Source organism: Perognathus longimembris, chromosome 14 (genome assembly GCF_023159225.1).
Source record: "Perognathus longimembris pacificus isolate PPM17 chromosome 14, ASM2315922v1, whole genome shotgun sequence".
Classification (NCBI taxonomy): Eukaryota; Metazoa; Chordata; class Mammalia; order Rodentia; family Heteromyidae; genus Perognathus; species Perognathus longimembris.
The window spans coordinates 60,739,616-60,756,730 of NC_063174.1; the positions used below are offsets into that span (position 1 = coordinate 60,739,616).

Consider the following 17,115-nt stretch of genomic DNA (forward strand, 5'->3'; position numbering starts at 1 on the left):
TGATGTTTAAATCTGTACAAATGTGCTAGGAAAACCCACAATTAAAATTCATTCACCTCTGCATGCCTGTAATAGCCTCCAAGTAAATGGCATTTTAACAAAGAAAGGAGAGTTTCCCACTCGTTCCCAGAGGGGAGCGTGCTGAGAAGTGGGAGGTCTAATCCGTGATCTTTGTGTGTGGTCCACCCTGGCCGGCATGGCCTGGGGTGGGATTGCCAGAGGAGTCTCCACGCTTCCTGCTTGGCACCATTTGGTGTTGACATAGCTTCTCAGTCTCCTACCATGGGTGAAGGTTGCTCTAGCACAGGTGAAATACACCGTGTCTTGCATCTTTGGACTCCTTTGTTTGAAGTTTTGTGATCATCTGACCTGCCTTGCTGAGGCTTGTCTGACTGAAATCTTTCAGATGAAAATAAGTCAGGTTTGCTTCTTGATGACCATATATATTGTATACTATGTCTGAATTAATATTCTAGGTAATATTTGGTAGTACTTAATACAAGTGATTTTAAAAAACATACTGTATACTTAAAACCATAACATCATAACATACATGTGCATATGCAAACATAGTGTGTATGTTTACATACTATGTATGTACTAAGTTCTTCTTTTTTTGGGGGGGGGGGGTCAGTTGTGGGGCTTGAACTCTAGGCCTGGGTGCTGTCCCTGAGCTCTTGAGCTCAAGATTGGTGCTCTACCACTTGAGCCACAGTGCCACTTACGGTTTTCTGGTGGTTACTTGCATATAAGAGTCTCACAGACTTTCCTGGCCATGCTTGCTTTGAACCTTGATCCTCAGGTCTCAGCCTCCTGAATAGCTAGGGTTACAGCACTAAATTCTATTTTTAAAGTAACATAAAGAAAACTTAATATGGTTTTACTGTAGTATTCAGAGCATTACCTTAAGAGAAATTTAACTTGCTAGAACCATCTTGAGGTACTTGCAAGAGTTGTTTCAGAGACTGAGAGGTTCCTTTGTACAAGAACTGGAGTCAATGTTACTATTTGGCTGCTAAACCTTTCCTTTGTCTTTGAACTGGCAACCCACATGCGTGCTTATCTTGGGTGCTTGGACCAAATCTGCATTGGCTTGTGGCCTTGGCAAAATAACTGCTGTCCTGGTAAGAAGAATGTTTGCAGCACCGAGTTCCCAGCCGCCTATATGCACCTTTGAGAGGGGCTGTAGCCCATAGGAGCCACACAGCCAGACTGACTAAGAGCTCAAACGGGCTGGTGTGGTAGAAACTACCTACAGCAGCTTTAGTTAGGGCCAGCCAGCATCCTTCTACAGGCAAGATAGGACACTAGTTGCATGTGTCATAAATGAGTGACTTTACAGCAATTTCCTTTTTGGTTTTGTTTGTTTTGTTATAAATTAAGTGTCCTGCAATACAGGATACCACTTTCACTCAGCATCTCCCTGTGTATGTTCTGGAGATGTGTTCTAGGAGCAGGGTATTTGTGCTGGTTTTGTTCTTTATAATTGAGCCCAAATTGGAAAGGGATGATGAAAGTCGTGCGGAGGCTTTGGCCTGTCCCACAATGGACCCTCAGACTCGGCTGCCCAGCAAGGACAGGTTTCCCTTGGGGGAGGCAATTGGCATATGGAAGATCTCTCGAGTTGTGTGCACAGATGCTTTTCAGGAGTGTCCCCAAGGTGCCAGCCACACCGCAGGGCAGCCAAGTCGCTTCTAGATGCCTGCGATCGTTCGGGGCTAAGCTGGTGGCCTGGCACAGTTGTTAGTAGTCCCAGATAACAGCATACATTATTTCATCACCATACTGGCATACATTTTAAAACTCATAATATGATTCTAAGTCGTATTATATCCTGTTTATTGGAAATACCAGAGTTTCTCACTCTGAGTAGAATAAACGCTTTATTAGAATGTGAAACAGTACTGTTGCTTGTTTCAACAGATCCACTTAACATAAAAGTGTGTAAAATAAAATAGCATTTTCCTTTACGTCCACCCCTTGGGTGAATATATAAAAGCCATCAGGTGTTCTGCTCGCCCTGCAGTCCCTGTGCAGGTGTGTGTGCACACTCAATTGTCTCATGGCTGGAGGCAGGTGGGCTCCTACAACTGCATTCACAGTTGGCTCTGATGTTCCTCCCTACAGGTGAGCATCACAGACTATGTGGTGTTCGACCAGTGCAGCTTATTCCAGACCATTATCCATGCCACACACTCCGTGGCCACCGCGGCCCAAGTGCCTGTGGAAAAAGTAGCAGATAAACTGCGCATGGCATTCTGGTCTCAGCAGCTTCAGTGCCAGCCCAGCCTGCTGGGGGTCAACAACAGTGGTGTCTGGATCTCCTCAGGCAAGAATGAATTCCATGTTGCCAGAGGAAGCCTTGTAGGTAGGTAGATCACGTTGGTTTTCATATTGGCTTGGTTTATAGGAAGCTTATAAATGCACACACACACACACACACACACACACACACACACACGTGCGCTTGTGCACGTGCTCTTTATTTTTTGATTTGCACCAGGCACCAGTGGCTCACTCCTATAAACCTAGCTACTCAGTAGGCTGAGATATCAGGATTGTGGTTCAAAGCCACCCCAGGCAGGAAAGTCTGTGCAACTAACCCCTAGAAAAATGGAAGTGGCACTGTGGCTCAAAGTGGTAGAGTGCTAGCCTTGAGCAAAAAAATCTCAAGGACAGAACATAGGCCCTGGGTTCAAGCCCCATGATTGACAAAAGAAAAATGTTTTTCTAATTTGCAGTGCTGGGTCTCACACACATTTAAAGAATAGCCTTAAGGGCTGGGAATGTGGCGTAGGGGTAGAGTGTTTGCCTTGCATGCATGAAGCCCTGGGTTCAATTCCTCAGCACCACATATATAGAAAAAGCCAGAAGTGGCACTGTGGCTCAAGTGGCAGAGTGTTGGCCTTGAGCAAAAAGAAGCCAGGGACAGGGGCTGGGGATATGGCCTAGTGGCAAGAGTGCTTGCCTCGTATACATGAGGCCCTGGGTTCAATTCCTCAGCACCACATATACCGAAAATGGCCAGAAGTGGTGCTGTGGCTCAAGTGGCAGAGTGCTAGCCTTGAGCAAAGAGAAGCCAGGGACAGTGCTCAGGCCCTGAGTCCAAGCCCCAGGACTGGCAAAAAAAAAAAAAAAAAAGCCAGGGACAGTGCTCAGGCCCTGAGTCCAAACCCCAGGACTGGCCAGAAAAACAAAACAAACAAAAAAAAGAATAGCCGTAAGATCTCACCTTGAAGAGGTAATGTTGTACTGTGGTAGGAAGTGTCTGTAAGAAAGGCTCTATTCTTTGTGATCAGTTGCTCTCTCTCTTTTTATTCAATTGATTATTCCTAAAATTTAGTGTCTGGATAGTATGTAATCAGTTTCTTTTGAGAATCTATTGAGATAAAAGGAAAACAAATGGAGCTATTTATTTTTGGTGCCAGCCCTGGGGCTTGAATTTAAGGCCTGGGTACTGTCCTGAGCTTTTCTGCTCAAGACTAATGCTCTTGAGCCACAACACATCCAGCTTTTTTGGTGGTTAATTGGAGATAAGAGTATCTTGGGGCGCTGGGACTATGGCTTAGTGGTAGAGTGCTTGCCTCGTATACATGAAGCCCTGGGTTCAATTCCCCAGCACCACATAATATAGAAAAGGGCCAGAAGTGGCGCTGTGGCTCCAGTGGCAGAGTGTTGGCCTTGAGCAAAAAGAAGCCAGGGACAGTGCTCAGGCTCTGAGTCCAAGGCCTAGGCCTGGCAAAAAAAAAAAAAGTCTCTTGGACTTTCCTGCCTGGGCTGGCTTTGAACTGAAAACCTTATTAGATCTCAGCCTCAAGTAGCTAGGATTATAAACACTGAGCAACTAGCACCCAGCTGGGGCTCTTTCTTATTGTTATTATAAAAGTGATGTGCAGAGGATTTATTGTTACATAATTCAGGTCATGGGTACATTTCTTTTTGAACAGTGGCTCCCCTTTCCTTACTCTCTCCCAGTTTTCCTCTCCTGTTGCCTTGGAGCTCATTTTTATGTTAGTAATTTCACAGAAAAAAAAAACAATTCCAGGGCTGGGAATGTGGCTCAGTGGTAGTGTACTGGCCTATCATGTGTGAAGCCCTGGGTTCCATTCCTCAGTACCACATAAACAGAAAAAGCCGGAAGTGGTGTTGTGGTTCAAGTGGCAGAGTGCTAGCCTTGAGCAAAAGAAGCTCAAGGACAGTGCCCAGGCCCTGAGTTCAAGCCCCAGGACTTGGGGCGGAGGGAATTCCAAACCTAGGGAGCCCAGTTAGAATAACTGTGAGGGCTGGGAATATGGCCTAGTGGTAGAGTGCTTGCCTCGTATACATGAAGCCCTGTGTTCCATTCCTCAGCACCACATTTATAGAAAAAGCCAGAAGTGGTGCTGTGGCTCAGGTGGTAGCTAGCCTTGAGCAAAAAGAAGCCAGGGACAGTGCTCAGGCCCTGAGTCCAAGCCACAGGACTGGCAAAAAAAAAAGAGAAAGAGAGAGAATAACTGTGACCATTGTTGAATTTCCTCCAGTTCTCTTCCCTGTCTGGCCTCCCTGGGCTTCCATTGGAAAGATATGGCTCTACTCAACAATGGTCAAAAAATGAATAGCAGGCAGTACTGGCTTATACCTCTTAGTTTAAGAACAGTAAAATTAATTTTAAGAGATCTTGAAGACAAGCTATAGTCAAGAACCAAGACTGTTGGTTGCCAGTGGCTTACAACTGTAATCCTATTGCAATTTAACGCCAGCCAGGGCAGAAACATTCATAACATTCCACCTCCAAAACAACCAGCAAAAGCCAGGCTGGAGGCCTGCCCTCCATGGCAAAGTGCCAGCTGAACAAGTGGGAGCCTAGAGTTTGCAGCCTAGGACCAAAAAGGAAAAGAACCAGAACTCTTTACCACAGTCTTCCTGTTTATTCTTTGCAGGTACTTACTGGGAAAATGTTGTTCCCCGGGGGACAGCTTCTGCAACAAAATGGGCCTTCATCTTGGCTTCTACTGCGCCCACCAAGGATGGTTAGTCAGTTTTTGCCTGCTTCAGTACTCTAGCACAAGGGTTAGCAGTTGAAATCAAGTTCAGGCTGCTGCCTGACTGTGGCCTAGTTAATGGGGCTGTGGCAATGTTGTTGGCCAGTAGGCCAAGCTGAGGGCCTCAGCTAGACAGGCGAGGGAGAGGTAAAGAGCGACAGCTGAGCAAAGCGAGGCCCTGCGTTCACATCCCAGTACTGCCAAAACAAAAGGCCTTGTTCATACTAAAGACTGACCAGGCTGGGGGCTCACATCTGTAATCTTAGCTGCTCAGGAGGCTGAGATCTGTACATCACGACTCCTAGGCAGGAAAATCTGTGAGACTCTTCTCATTTCCAATTAACCATCCCAAAACAAGAAGTGGAGCTGTGGCTCAAAGTGATAGAGTGCTAGCCTTGAGCAGAAGAATTCAAGGACAGTGCCCAGGCCCCAAGTTCAAGACCAATGACCAACCAGAAAAAAAAAAAAAAAAGACTTCACAGCCCATCATAAATGGGTCAGAGATGCTGTGCCAGCCTCACAGCCTTCACGGAACCTCCTAAGCTCTGCTTTCTTTCCATTTTTAAAACTGCGTCAGCCTTGATCTTAAGTGCTGGTCATGACCTTTCCCTGGAACTTAGAAGTACATGGCAGCTCCCACCCTCCTGTCTGTCTGGGCTCGGGTAAGTGAGCCAGGGAGCAGGTGTCTCCCTGAAGGCAAAGGCCACCTTCAGACAGGATTGGGGTGGCTTGGCACAGACAGCAAGTGATGACAAATATGAACTTTTTCCGCAGGAAGCTCCTTGTGGCTATGCCAGAGCAGCAAGGAGCTGTGCAGCGTCAGCGCCCAGAGCCCGCAGCGCCGCCCCTCCACAGTGCCGCTGCCCCCCGATGCGGAGATGAGGGCCTACGCCGCCTGCCAGGACGCGCTGTGGGCCTTGGATCGCCTTGGCCAGGTGTTCATCAGGACGCTGTCTAAGAGCTGCCCTACAGGCATGCACTGGACGAAGCTGGACCTTTCCCAACTAGGTACGGTGGCTCTGTGACTGTGGTGGGGTGGACCTGACAGGTCAGCCTGTGCACATGCACCACAGTTGCCACGGGTGAATTCGTGGCTGATGCTTGTCAGTGGCTGGATCACAGGAGATGACACGGGCTCCTCTGATCTATAAGGAGCTTCGCTTTGCCCACTGCCTGCAGCTTGCAGGTTTTCAGACCCCAAGGAGTTGTAGGGTGTTCAGAAATTGCCACCTAGAGTTGCTTGAAATAGTACTGGAGGCGCAGCTGCCTCTGCCACTCCCCGTGAATATGGAGAAGCACGCTGTGACCTTTCATTTGGAAAAGGCGGTGTGTGCTGGAGCAGACAAGGCTCAGCTGTGCCTCCGCAGCCCTGGGAAAATGCCGGGCGTGGGGGGGTGCATGCCTGCGTGGGGTGTGGGCTTTCATTCAAGCAGGTGAGGTGCTGCTCCTGCCTGCTTGTCTCTGAACCAGTCCAAAGTGTAGAGAGCATGTGGCATAGCATTCATACTGCCTGAAGTACTGAAAGAAGCCCCACACGACATTATTCTTGGAGTCCGTTCTTGAGTGGCCCAGCAGCACACGTGAGTGTCCGGCAGAGCTCAAACCAGGGGTTTCCAGGAATCGGGGCGAGCCTTGAACTCCCAGCAGCACTCGCTGGGGAGACTTCCTGCTGCAGTGTACTGACTGACAGCCAATGTGTAAGAACTCAGTCACAAAAATAGGAGGAGAAAAGTTATCTGAATGCCAGTGGCTCACACCTGTAATCCTTGCTGCTTAGGAGGCTGAGATGTGAGGATCATGGATTAAAGCCAGCCCAGGCAGGAAGGTCTGAGATATGTTATATCTCCAGTTAACCACCAAAAACTAGAAGTGGAGCTGTGGTTCGAATGGTGGTAAAGCGTCAGCTTTCAGCAGTAAAACTTCAGAGATAGCGTCCAGGCCTTGAGTTCAGGTCCCGGGACTGGTTCAAAAGAACAGAAGAATTGGAGTAGGCTGGGATGTGGCTTAGCGGTAGAGTGCATGAAGCCCTGGGTTCGATTCCTCAGCACCACATACACAGAAAAAGCCAGAAATGGAACTGTGGCTCAAGTGGTAGAGTGCTAGCCTTGAGCAAAAGCTCAATACAGTGCCCAGGCCTTGAGTTCAAGCCCCAGGACTAGCAAAAGAAAAAGAAAAGCTGGAGGGCTGCCTGTCTGCCTCTTCCTGAGCTCTTCTGTACTGATATGTCTACCCCCGTCCCACCTCGTCGAGCCGGCATCTCACGGGTGCACTGGGCTCTCAGCAGGCCTCAGCTGAAGCACCCTAGCAGCACGCTCTGCTGTGGGTGCTCTCACAGCTGCTAGCTGTCCACAGGGATTCACCCCTGTGCACAGCAGCACCACATCCTGGTCTTTACCCTGCTCTGTGCTCTAGATGTTATCCACTTTTCAAAAAAATGTTTACTGATTTTTTTCGTTAATGCTGAAATGATGAACTCCTTGTGCCATTTTCTCCATTTGCTGAGAATGCAGCAAGTCCAGAGTCCACAGACGCCTTCCTCCTGGGGTGGGGTTGTAGGCAGGTGCATCCGGAGGGAGCTGGCCTTGGCCGTGCTATGCTAGAGCTTTTGCTCCTGCCACTTACGCAGCAAACTGCAGCCAGAGGCACCAGGTGTTCTGCTGCCAGGTCCTCTCCAGGCATGGTCTGCCTTTCCTGTGGGAGAGCATGCCAGTCAGATGGTTTTAGTTATTATCTAAATTAGGGGCTTCATTTTGAGTTCAAGTGTTTCTTGTCCACCCCAATGCCAAGTCAGTTACTTCATTAAGATTAAGTTAAACCTGGGCTTGGTGGTCATGACTGTAATCCCAGTACACTGGAGACTAGGCTAGGAGAGTCACATGTTCAGGGCCAGTCATTGGTTGAGATGAAGTCTTGCAAAGTTCTTTTTTGCCAGGGCTGGCCTTGTATCATGACCTCTCAACCTCTGGTGATGGATGTGACCATTGTGCCTGGCAAGAGAATTCTTAGCTGATTGGTTGCTGAACCCAGTTGTAAAGACTAACTATGGGGGGCTGGGAATATGGCCTAGTGGCAAGAGTGCTTGTCTTGTATACATGAAGCCCTGGGTTCAATTCCCCAGCACCACATATATAGAAAAGGTCAGAAGAGGCACTGTGGCTCAAGTGGCAGAGTACTAGCTTGAGCAAAAAGAAGCCAGGGACAGTGCTCAGATCCTGAGTTCAAGGACCAGGACTGGCAAAAAAAAAAAAAAAAGACTATGAGTTTTTTTCTTTAAATCAGATTTATTATACTCCTGCTTGGAATGAAAAATGTGCATCATTTAGCTTATATTTAAGAAACTCCTAACATTGTGTTTCCCAGTATACATAACTACGCATGTCAGGCATCGGACTGTTTAGCAAACTAATGCAATTTGTAGTTCAATGTGTCTGGACACAGCATGTAATGAAGTATTCAGTGTCAGTGTATGCCTCAGGTAAGAAGCAGGGTTATAGTGTAGAGTGACCTCAAACTCTCGTTAATGGGAGAAACAAAAGCACAGCTGGGAAGGCAGGGCAGTCGGGCTGGGTTCTGTGTTACAGAAAGCGCCCCCACCCCATGGGCAGCCTCCCTGCCCCACAGCACACCCTGTGCTTTGAGGGCGGTGTGACCCAGCTGACCCGGCCACTCACGCGGGGCCTCACCCTCTTCCTGCAGGACAGGCGTGCTGACAAGGCCGTGTGCCGGCTCTTCTCTGGTTTAGTCCCCAAGCCACAGATCCCCTCTGCTCACCAGACCTGGTCACCACTGCCTAACTGAGAGTGGGGACAGGGAGCGGGCCGTGGGCACACATCCTGTCGGTGATCACACAGCCCTGCCAAGACCCCCGGGGAGAAAACCGCAGAAAAGCAAGCCCTCAGTCAAACGTCTTTGTCTTTCACTTGGCTCTTCACTCAGAATAGTTTGGTTTATGATGCACTGAAGTATATATTCTAGCAGGTTTTATCCATTTGAAGCCAGCCTGGGCAAGAAAGTCCATGAGACTCTTATCTCCAAATAACTACCAAAAAGCCAGAGTGGAGCTGTGGCTCCGGTGGTAGAGCACTAGCCTTGAGTGAAAAAGCTCAGGGACAGCACCCAGGCCCTGAGTTCATGTCCAGTGCCAGGGAAAAATAATTATAGCAACGGCACTAATAGCAAAAAGTGGAAATGACCCAAACACCATCAACAGGTAAATGCAGAAGCTCCTGGTGTTTCCGTAGCAAAGCTGGGCGGCAGAGGGAGTGATGCACCGCCCGAGCATAGGCGCGTCCCAGTGAGCACGCTTCCGGTCCTGGGAGTGTGAGCCTGGAAAGCCCACGGGCCTAGCCGCGGGGGTGGGAGCCTGTGCAGGGGTAGCCTCACTGACTGTGAGCAGGGCACTGACGGGCAGGGAAGGAGTGACTCTTTGGATTGGATTGTTCCCATGGATTCATGTATCACAACTAGACTTGCTCGGTGCTGGTGGCTCACCCCTGTAACCCGAGCTGTTCAGGAGGCTGAGATCTGAGGATCGTGGTTCAAAGCCAGCCAGGGCAGGAAAGTCTGTTAGACTCTTATAGGCACTTAACCACCAGAAAATCTGAAGTGGCGCTGTGGCTACAATGGTAGAGTATACTAACCTTGAGCTGAAGAGCTTAAGGACAGTGCCCAGGCCCAGAGTTCAGAGTTCAAGCCCCACGACTGACAACAACAACAAAATGTCCTGAGCTTGGTGCTTGTGGCTCACTCCTTCACTCCTGTAATCCTCAGTGCTCAGGAGGCTAAAATGAGAGGACCACACTTCAAAATCATCCCAGGGGGGAAAAAGTTTACAAAACTACATCTCCAGCAAAAAAGATGGACTAGAAGTGTAGCTCCTGCCAGGCAAGTGAAAAGTTTTAAGTTCAAACCCAAGACATGCTAGAATTCAGACTATCTATGGATTTTGCTGTCTGTGAAGCCACAGAGGTCACTGGACTCCTCCAGCCTCTGCCTCCTGGCTTAGCTTCCGTCCTTGTGAACCTTGGCAAATCTGTGGCTGAGTCATGGCTGCCTCAAGTGTGAACTGGGGTAGTAAAACCTGCACTGCGCTGAGAATCCTGAAGTGAGGCTAAGGAAGTCTGCTCAGCGCTGCACACACTTATTATTGACAAGCCACACCCTAATTTTGTCACACCTCTCATTTCCTTTCCTTCTATGACCAGCTTAATTAACAGAGAAATACAGAACTAAGAACTGGTGGCTCATACCTGTAATCCTAGCTACTCAGGAGGCTGAAACCTGAAGATCATGTTTAGAAGCCAGCTCAAAGTCTGTGAGACTCTTATCTCCAGCTAACTATCAAAAAAAAAAAAAAAAAGTAGAGTTGTGCTCAAATGGTACAGCCCTAGCCTTGAGCAAAAAAGCGCAGGGGGGGGCGGGGCGCTGGGGATATGGCCTAGTGGCAAGAGAGCTTGCCTCGTATACATGAGGCCCTGGGTTCGATTCCCCAGCACCACATATACAGAAAACGGCCAGAAGTGGTGCTGTGGCTCAAGTGGTAGAGTGCTAGCCTTGAGCAAAAGGAAGCAAAAGGAAGCCAGGGACAGTGCTCAGGCCCTGAGTCCAAGGCCCAGGACTGGCCAAAAAAAAAAAAAAAAAGCGCAGGGACAGCTCTCAGGCCCTGAGTTTAAACCCTAGAAATGGTGCACGCACACACACACAGAAGGAAGATTCTTTAAGAGACCATGTTAATCTTAATTCTACCAGTAAATATGGATTTCCTCTCCACAAATCCAAAAGTTATTGGCAACAGCTGCACGTGGGGTGGAGGTAAACCTGGGACCCACACTGAGATCTTTAGCCCCATGCTGTGGCTCAAGGCGCTGTGTTAGTGGCATGGTGACCACTTTTCCTCAAGCCTAGGTGCTGTGTGGCAGCTGGCACCCAGCCAGGTTTCCACACTGGCTGTGGGAGGACTCAGTAGACCAGATGACACACGCCCGACTTCAGTTGGGAGTGTAGCCTCCTCTCTTCCTCCCAAGTATAAAATCAAGCTCATAGACTAAAGGAAGGATTAGTCATCCCACAGAATTAATTACAGTGTGCGTGTTTTTCCTCTCTCTCTATAGGAGCCGTAAAATTGATAAGCTTGGCATGTGGAAACCAGCACATCTGGGCGTGTGACTCCAGGGGTGGAGTTTACTTCCGTGTGGGAACCCAGCCCCTGAACCCCAGCCTGATGCTTCCAGCCTGGATCATGATCGAGCCGCCTGTCCAGGTGAGCCACATTAGCTAGTAGACTCTTGCTCTTTAGCAAGACAAGCTGTTAGGACACTGTAGCTGGCACCTGTGTTCTGTCTCCCCATCACTGGTATCCAGTATTGGAATTTGATAGCAAGTTTAAAGCTGAACACATTATTAAGATGATCTGAGCCAAAAAAAAGCTGGGTGCTAGTGGCTCTTTTTTTTTCTTTTCTTTCTAGTCCTGGGCTTGAACTCAGGGCCTGAGCACTGTCCCTGGCTTCTTTTTGCTCAAGGCTAGCACTCTACCACTTGAGCCACAGCACCACTTCTGGCTTTTTCTATATATGTGGTGCTGAGGAATCAAACCCAGGGCTTCATGTATATGAGGCAAGCACTCTACCACTGGGCCATATCCCCAGCCCCTGGCTCTCACTCTTGTAATCCTTCCCACTCAGGAGGCTGAGATCTGAGGATGAGGTTTTTCACCATCCAGGGCAGGAAATCCCATGAGACTGTCAGCTCCAGCCTTGAGTAAAAAAGCCAAATGACAGCCTAAGGCCCCGAGTTCAGTATACATATTCAAGTCACACAAAATGTCATGAAGATACCTACTATAGGTATATTGTCAGTGCCTTAATCTTAAGAGTTTGAGGTCAGTCTACATGCAGCCTTTGATTGAGACCGAGAACTGATGTGGCCGCCCAGTCATCTTGAGAGTCAAATAGCTCCTTCCTAGAAACCCTTTATTAACAAACCCCAAGAGCTACCCTCCCTTGGTACTTCCCCATCCAGTGGGAGCTGTGCTTATCTTTTTCAGTAAGTCTTTTCTATTTTACTTATAAAAACAAAGAAATTGAAGTTGGGAACCAGTGGCTCATGCCTGTAATCCTAGCTACTCAGGAGGCTGAAATTTGATGATCGCACTTTGAAGACAACTCTGGCAAGAAAGTCCAGGAGACTCTTATCTCCAATTAACCACTGAAACAGCTGGAAGTGGTGCTGTATCTCAAGTGATAGAGCATTAGCCTTGAGCAAAAACTTTCAGGAACAGTGCCCAAGCCATGATGAGTTCAAGTCCTAGGATCTGTGCACGCACACACGCGTGCACACACACACCCACACACACACACAAAGAAGAGAAAGAAAAGAGAAAGAATTTGAGGTCAACTACATTTGAGCTACATTGCAAGTTCCAGGTTGCCAGGGGAGGTTTGGAGTAGAGGCTGCATACAGCTCGATTGTAGAGCCCTTGTCTGGCAAAACAAGGTCTTCTTCCTGAGCTAGGAATTTCTGTTTCCAGTCTTCCTATCCCTATACCTACCAAATTTTAGTTTACATTGTAATCTGACATGAGATTTTATGTTTTTGTTTCTTGGCTATTATACCACTCAAATTACAAGCAGAGAGTTGGGCACTGGTGGCTCATGCCTGTAATTCTGACTACTCAGGAGGCTGAAATCTGAGGATTGCAGTTCAAAACGAGCTTGGGCAGGAAAGTCCATGAGACTTACCTCAAAATCAGCACCACGGGCTGGGAATATGGCCTAGTGGCAAGAGTGCTCACCTCGTATACATGAAGCCCTGGGTTCAATTCCTCAGCACCACATATATAGAAAACAGCCAGAAGTAGTGCTGTAGCTCAAGTAGCTTGAGCAAAAAGAAGCCAAGGACAGTGCTCAGGCTCTGAATTCAAGGCCCAGGAGTGGCAAAAAAAAAAAAAATCGGCACCAAAAAAGCTGCAAGTGGAGCTGTGGCTCAAGTGGTAGAGTGCTGGCCTTGAGCAGTAAAGCTCAAGGACAGCACCTAGGCCCTGAGTTCAAGCCCCAGAGCTGGCACACACAAAAAATTACAAGCAGAAGTCTTATTTAAGTGTGCTAGTAGTTCTAATTCCTGTAGGACCTATAGCTTTACTTCCTGTGCAACAGGTATTTCTATTAAAATTTATAGTTAGAGGGGATGACTTAATGAACTTTTTACTCAAATTTCTGCTCATCTCTATATTTGGAGACTTTGTTGGAAAATACTTGAAGTTGCCATATGCAGAGGCAGCAGTGGGACAGGAGGAAATGAAGAGTTTGGGTCCGTTCCTGGGGGACTGTGTGTGTTTTGGGTGTCTGTCCCATAGGATGAGGTACCCCACGGCATGTGCTGGGGTCTAGTCAGGAGTGGGGCCCAGAGTTCCGTGGAGGCCATTGGCTGGCCCCCAGCAGGAGCCTCCTCTTCACCACCGTGGAGAGTGTTGTTATTACACAGTGCACTCTAGACACAAGGCTGTGTACGATGAGCTGCAGCACAGGCTTCATTGTTTTTTCTCCGCACTTGGTGAGAACTAACAGCAGACCGTGGAAGCAGTCCATGGCCAAGAGGAATACTTGATCACCGACCTTGCGTAGCACCATTCTTGCGGTGATAATGAAAAGCAGGCCGGTTCGACGTTAGTGTCATTGTCTCTTGTTGCCTGTACCTAGGTGGATTCCTTTGGTCTGTTACTGTCAATATATTTTTTCTCCTTCTAATGGTTTTATCTAAGAACCATAGTTCACAGCCAAGCACTGGTGGATTGCACCTGTACTTGTAGCAACTCAGGAGGCTGAGATCTGGAGGATCCCTATTCAAGGTCAGCCTGGGAGACAAAGTTCACTGAACTCTTAGCTCCAAAATGACTGGCAAAAAGGAGGGCTAGAGGTATGACTTAGATGGTAAAACACCAGCCCAGCAAGCCCAAGACCCTGTGTTCAAATCCCCACTGAAAAAAAATACATAATTAAGTATAAACTTATAATAAAAAGTAAAACGAATCCTTTTATAGAACAGTCACCGTGTCCATTTCCAGACCATGTCCATCACCGCATTTAGTCCCTTTCCTCCAGAAACACTAACCCCTCAGCCACTGCCCTGCCGCTGACTCTATGGATTTCTTTCCCCTTCGATAAATTCCATCTAAATACAATCATACAGTATGTGGCCTTTTTGGCTGACCTCTTTCCCTTAGTGTCTTGTTTCCAGAGTTCTAGCAGTTATCAGTCTTCATTCCTTTTTATGTTAGAACATCATCCAGTTGAGGGCTGTCCGCCGTGTTGGTAAACGTCGCTGGTTTCTCTGACCCTGGCTGTGTGTATGTGAATCTGGGGATGTTTTCCATCCCACTGGGCACCTGCCATCGGGATTGCAGAGTCGTCTGGTGGTTGGAGAGTGTTTTAACTCCCGAGGGACTGCCAGCTATTCTCTGCAGTGGCAGCTACTTGACATGCACGTGGCTCCCAGTTTTCCTGTATTTTCAACTCTAAACTGTTCTTTTCTCACTTGGTTTTTGTTACTGAAAAGTTTGTAGTTGTGGAGTGGTGTTGCCTTTTGGTTTTCATTGCATTTACTTAAGGACTCAGGATACTGAGCGTCTTTTCACATGTTTATTCTATATCTTTAAAAAAAAATAATACTAGGGTTTTAAACTCAGGGCCTCTTCCTTGCTAAAAGCTGCTTCACTACTTGAACCATGACCCCAACCCCTTTTTGCTTTAGCTATTTTTCAGGTAGGGTCTTGAGTTTTTTGCCCAGGACCAGACTTAGACCACCACCCTCCTACCTATCTTCCTGGTAACCTAGATAAGTGGTGTGAGCCATTGTGCCCAGCCTGTATAGCTTCTTTTTTTTTGGCCAGTCCTGGGCCTTGGACTCAGGGCCTGAGCACTGTCCCTGGCTTCTTTTTGCTCAAGGCTAGCACTCTGCCACATGAGCCACAGCGCCGCTTCTGGCCGTTTTTTCTGTATATGTGGTGCTGGGGAATCGAACCTAGGGCCTCGTGTATCCGAGGCAGGCACTCTTGCCACTAGGCTATATCCCCAGCCCCCTGTATAGCTTCTTTTAACAACTATGTATCTGGGCTGCGAAAATGGCCTAGTGGGTAGAGGACTTGCCTTGGATATATGAAGCCTTGGGTTCAATTCCTCAGCACCACATATATAGAAAAGACCACAGCAGCGCTGGGGCTCAAGTGGCAGAGTGCTAGCCTTGTGCAAAAAGAAGCCAGGGACAGTGCTCAGGCCCTGAGTCCAAGCCCCATAACTGGCAAAAAATAAAACAAACCCAACTATGTATCTAAAACACCCTGTTTATTTTTTAATTGGATTATTATTTCTTCTTGTTGTTCTTTTTTTGCCAGTCCTGTCTTCTTTTTGCTCAAGGCTAGCACTCTACCACTTGAGCCACAGCACCCACTTCCGGCTTTCCTGTGTATGTGGTGCTGAGGAATGGAACCCAGGGCTTCATGCATGCTAGGCAAGCACTCTACCACTGAGCCACCTTCCCAGACCTATTTCTTAATTTTTGAGTTGTGAGTTTTTTATATCTTCTCAATACTAGGCCATTATCAGACATACCGTTTGTAAATATTTTCTCCTACTTTGTTAATTGTCTTTTTGATGCCCTTTGATGCATAGAGGGTTTTAATTTTTGTGCAATACAGATTATTTTATCATTTGTTTTCTTGTGCTTTTGATATCATAGTATCTGTTGCCCAACATGGGCACCAGTGACTCAACCCTGTAATCCTAGCTACTCAGGAGTTCAAAGCCAGCCTGGGCAGAAAAGTCTTCAGCATTCCATCTCTAGTCAGCCCAGAGAGTGGGGTGGGAGGGTGGGTCCCTTAGCCCGCACAGTGGGGCTGGGCTGCCCTGGCTTCCGCCTGGGGTGAGGGGCCTTGGCACACCTGGCAGTAGAGCTGCATTGAGAGCTGAGCTAAGCCACATTTCAGGGCTCCTGTCCCCATCAAGATTCCAGAATGACCCGCCGGAAGCAAAACTGAAAAGGAAGAAGAAAGCTTTAATTGACTGTAGAGATCAACAGCTTTTCCCAGGAAACTGGCTAAAATAGAGCAAATTCACATGAAAGGACCTCAAAGCTGTGCTCTGAATAAAGTAGTGATTGCTAAGTGGGCTGTTAAGCATTAACTGTTGAAAGTAGTTGTATTGAATAGAGCCACATTTTCTCATTCAGTTAGCTTTTGGTATGCTGTAGGAGAAACTCACTTGGCTGCAGAATGAGTAGATCCAGAATGCTTTCCCGGTTGGTCCTGGAGTGTAAGCCTTTAAACTGCACTTTGCCAAGCAGCGCCCTGCCCTCAGTCCTGCTCTTGCCCTAGGAAGTAGAAAAGCCCTGCTTTACGAAGAAGGGTGTTTGTTTCTCAGAACACTTGAGCGAGTTGCCCAGCACCACAACCCTCATTGCTAGGCTGCACTCAGACTGGACCTCCTGGGTCCCTGCGAGGCTCCCTGGGGACCCGCTGCTCATCTGCTGAGCTGAGGGGTGGCCACGCCCCTGTGCCCACCTCAGGGCTTCCAGCCGCCCTCTCCCACCCCCACCCCCACCCCCCCGTCCCTCCTGCCCCTCAGGCTTGCGCTCCCTCCAAGGGTTTCTTCAGAAAGTTGCTGAGGCAGGGCTGGGAAGGTGGCTTAATGGTAGAGTGCTTGCCTAGCATGCATGAAGCCCTGGGTTCGATTCCTCAGTACCTCATAAACAGAAAAGGCCGGAAGAAAGTGGCTGAGGCGTCCTCACTAACCCGGTGCTAACATCTGACTCAGGTCCCTCCTGTGGCCTTGTGCCAGGAGCCACGAGGGAAGTAGAGGCCGCATGCCAGGGCCACCTCACGGGTGTATTAGAAGAAAGCCCACAGGCAGTATCTACAGAAGGTCCTGGAAAACACAAGTCCAGGAGTAAGTGGAGAGATGACTCCTTTAAGTGGCATCCGTGTGTCAGGAAATACGGAAGGACAGCAGGGTGGGGCGAAGGACAACCTTCGTCCTTCACGTCATGTTCACGTCATGTGCTGCTCCTCCTCCCCCCCCCCCCCCCCGCAGGCGGCTCGCAGGTCTCA

The 17,115-nt window shown here is 48.3% G+C and overlaps 1 protein-coding gene across 1 annotated transcript in view; it reads left to right on the forward strand.

Annotated features, from left to right (window-relative positions):
• Nucleotides 1–17,115, forward strand: part of Tecpr2 (tectonin beta-propeller repeat containing 2) — a 67,065-nt gene that overhangs the window by 43,710 nt on the left and 6,240 nt on the right. The window contains exons 15-18 of the mRNA XM_048362402.1: nt 2,128–2,368; nt 4,920–5,009; nt 5,796–6,029; nt 11,132–11,280. Coding sequence (XP_048218359.1) covers nt 2,128–2,368; nt 4,920–5,009; nt 5,796–6,029; nt 11,132–11,280 — 714 coding nt within the window. The remainder of the gene's footprint in view (nt 1–2,127; nt 2,369–4,919; nt 5,010–5,795; nt 6,030–11,131; nt 11,281–17,115) is intronic.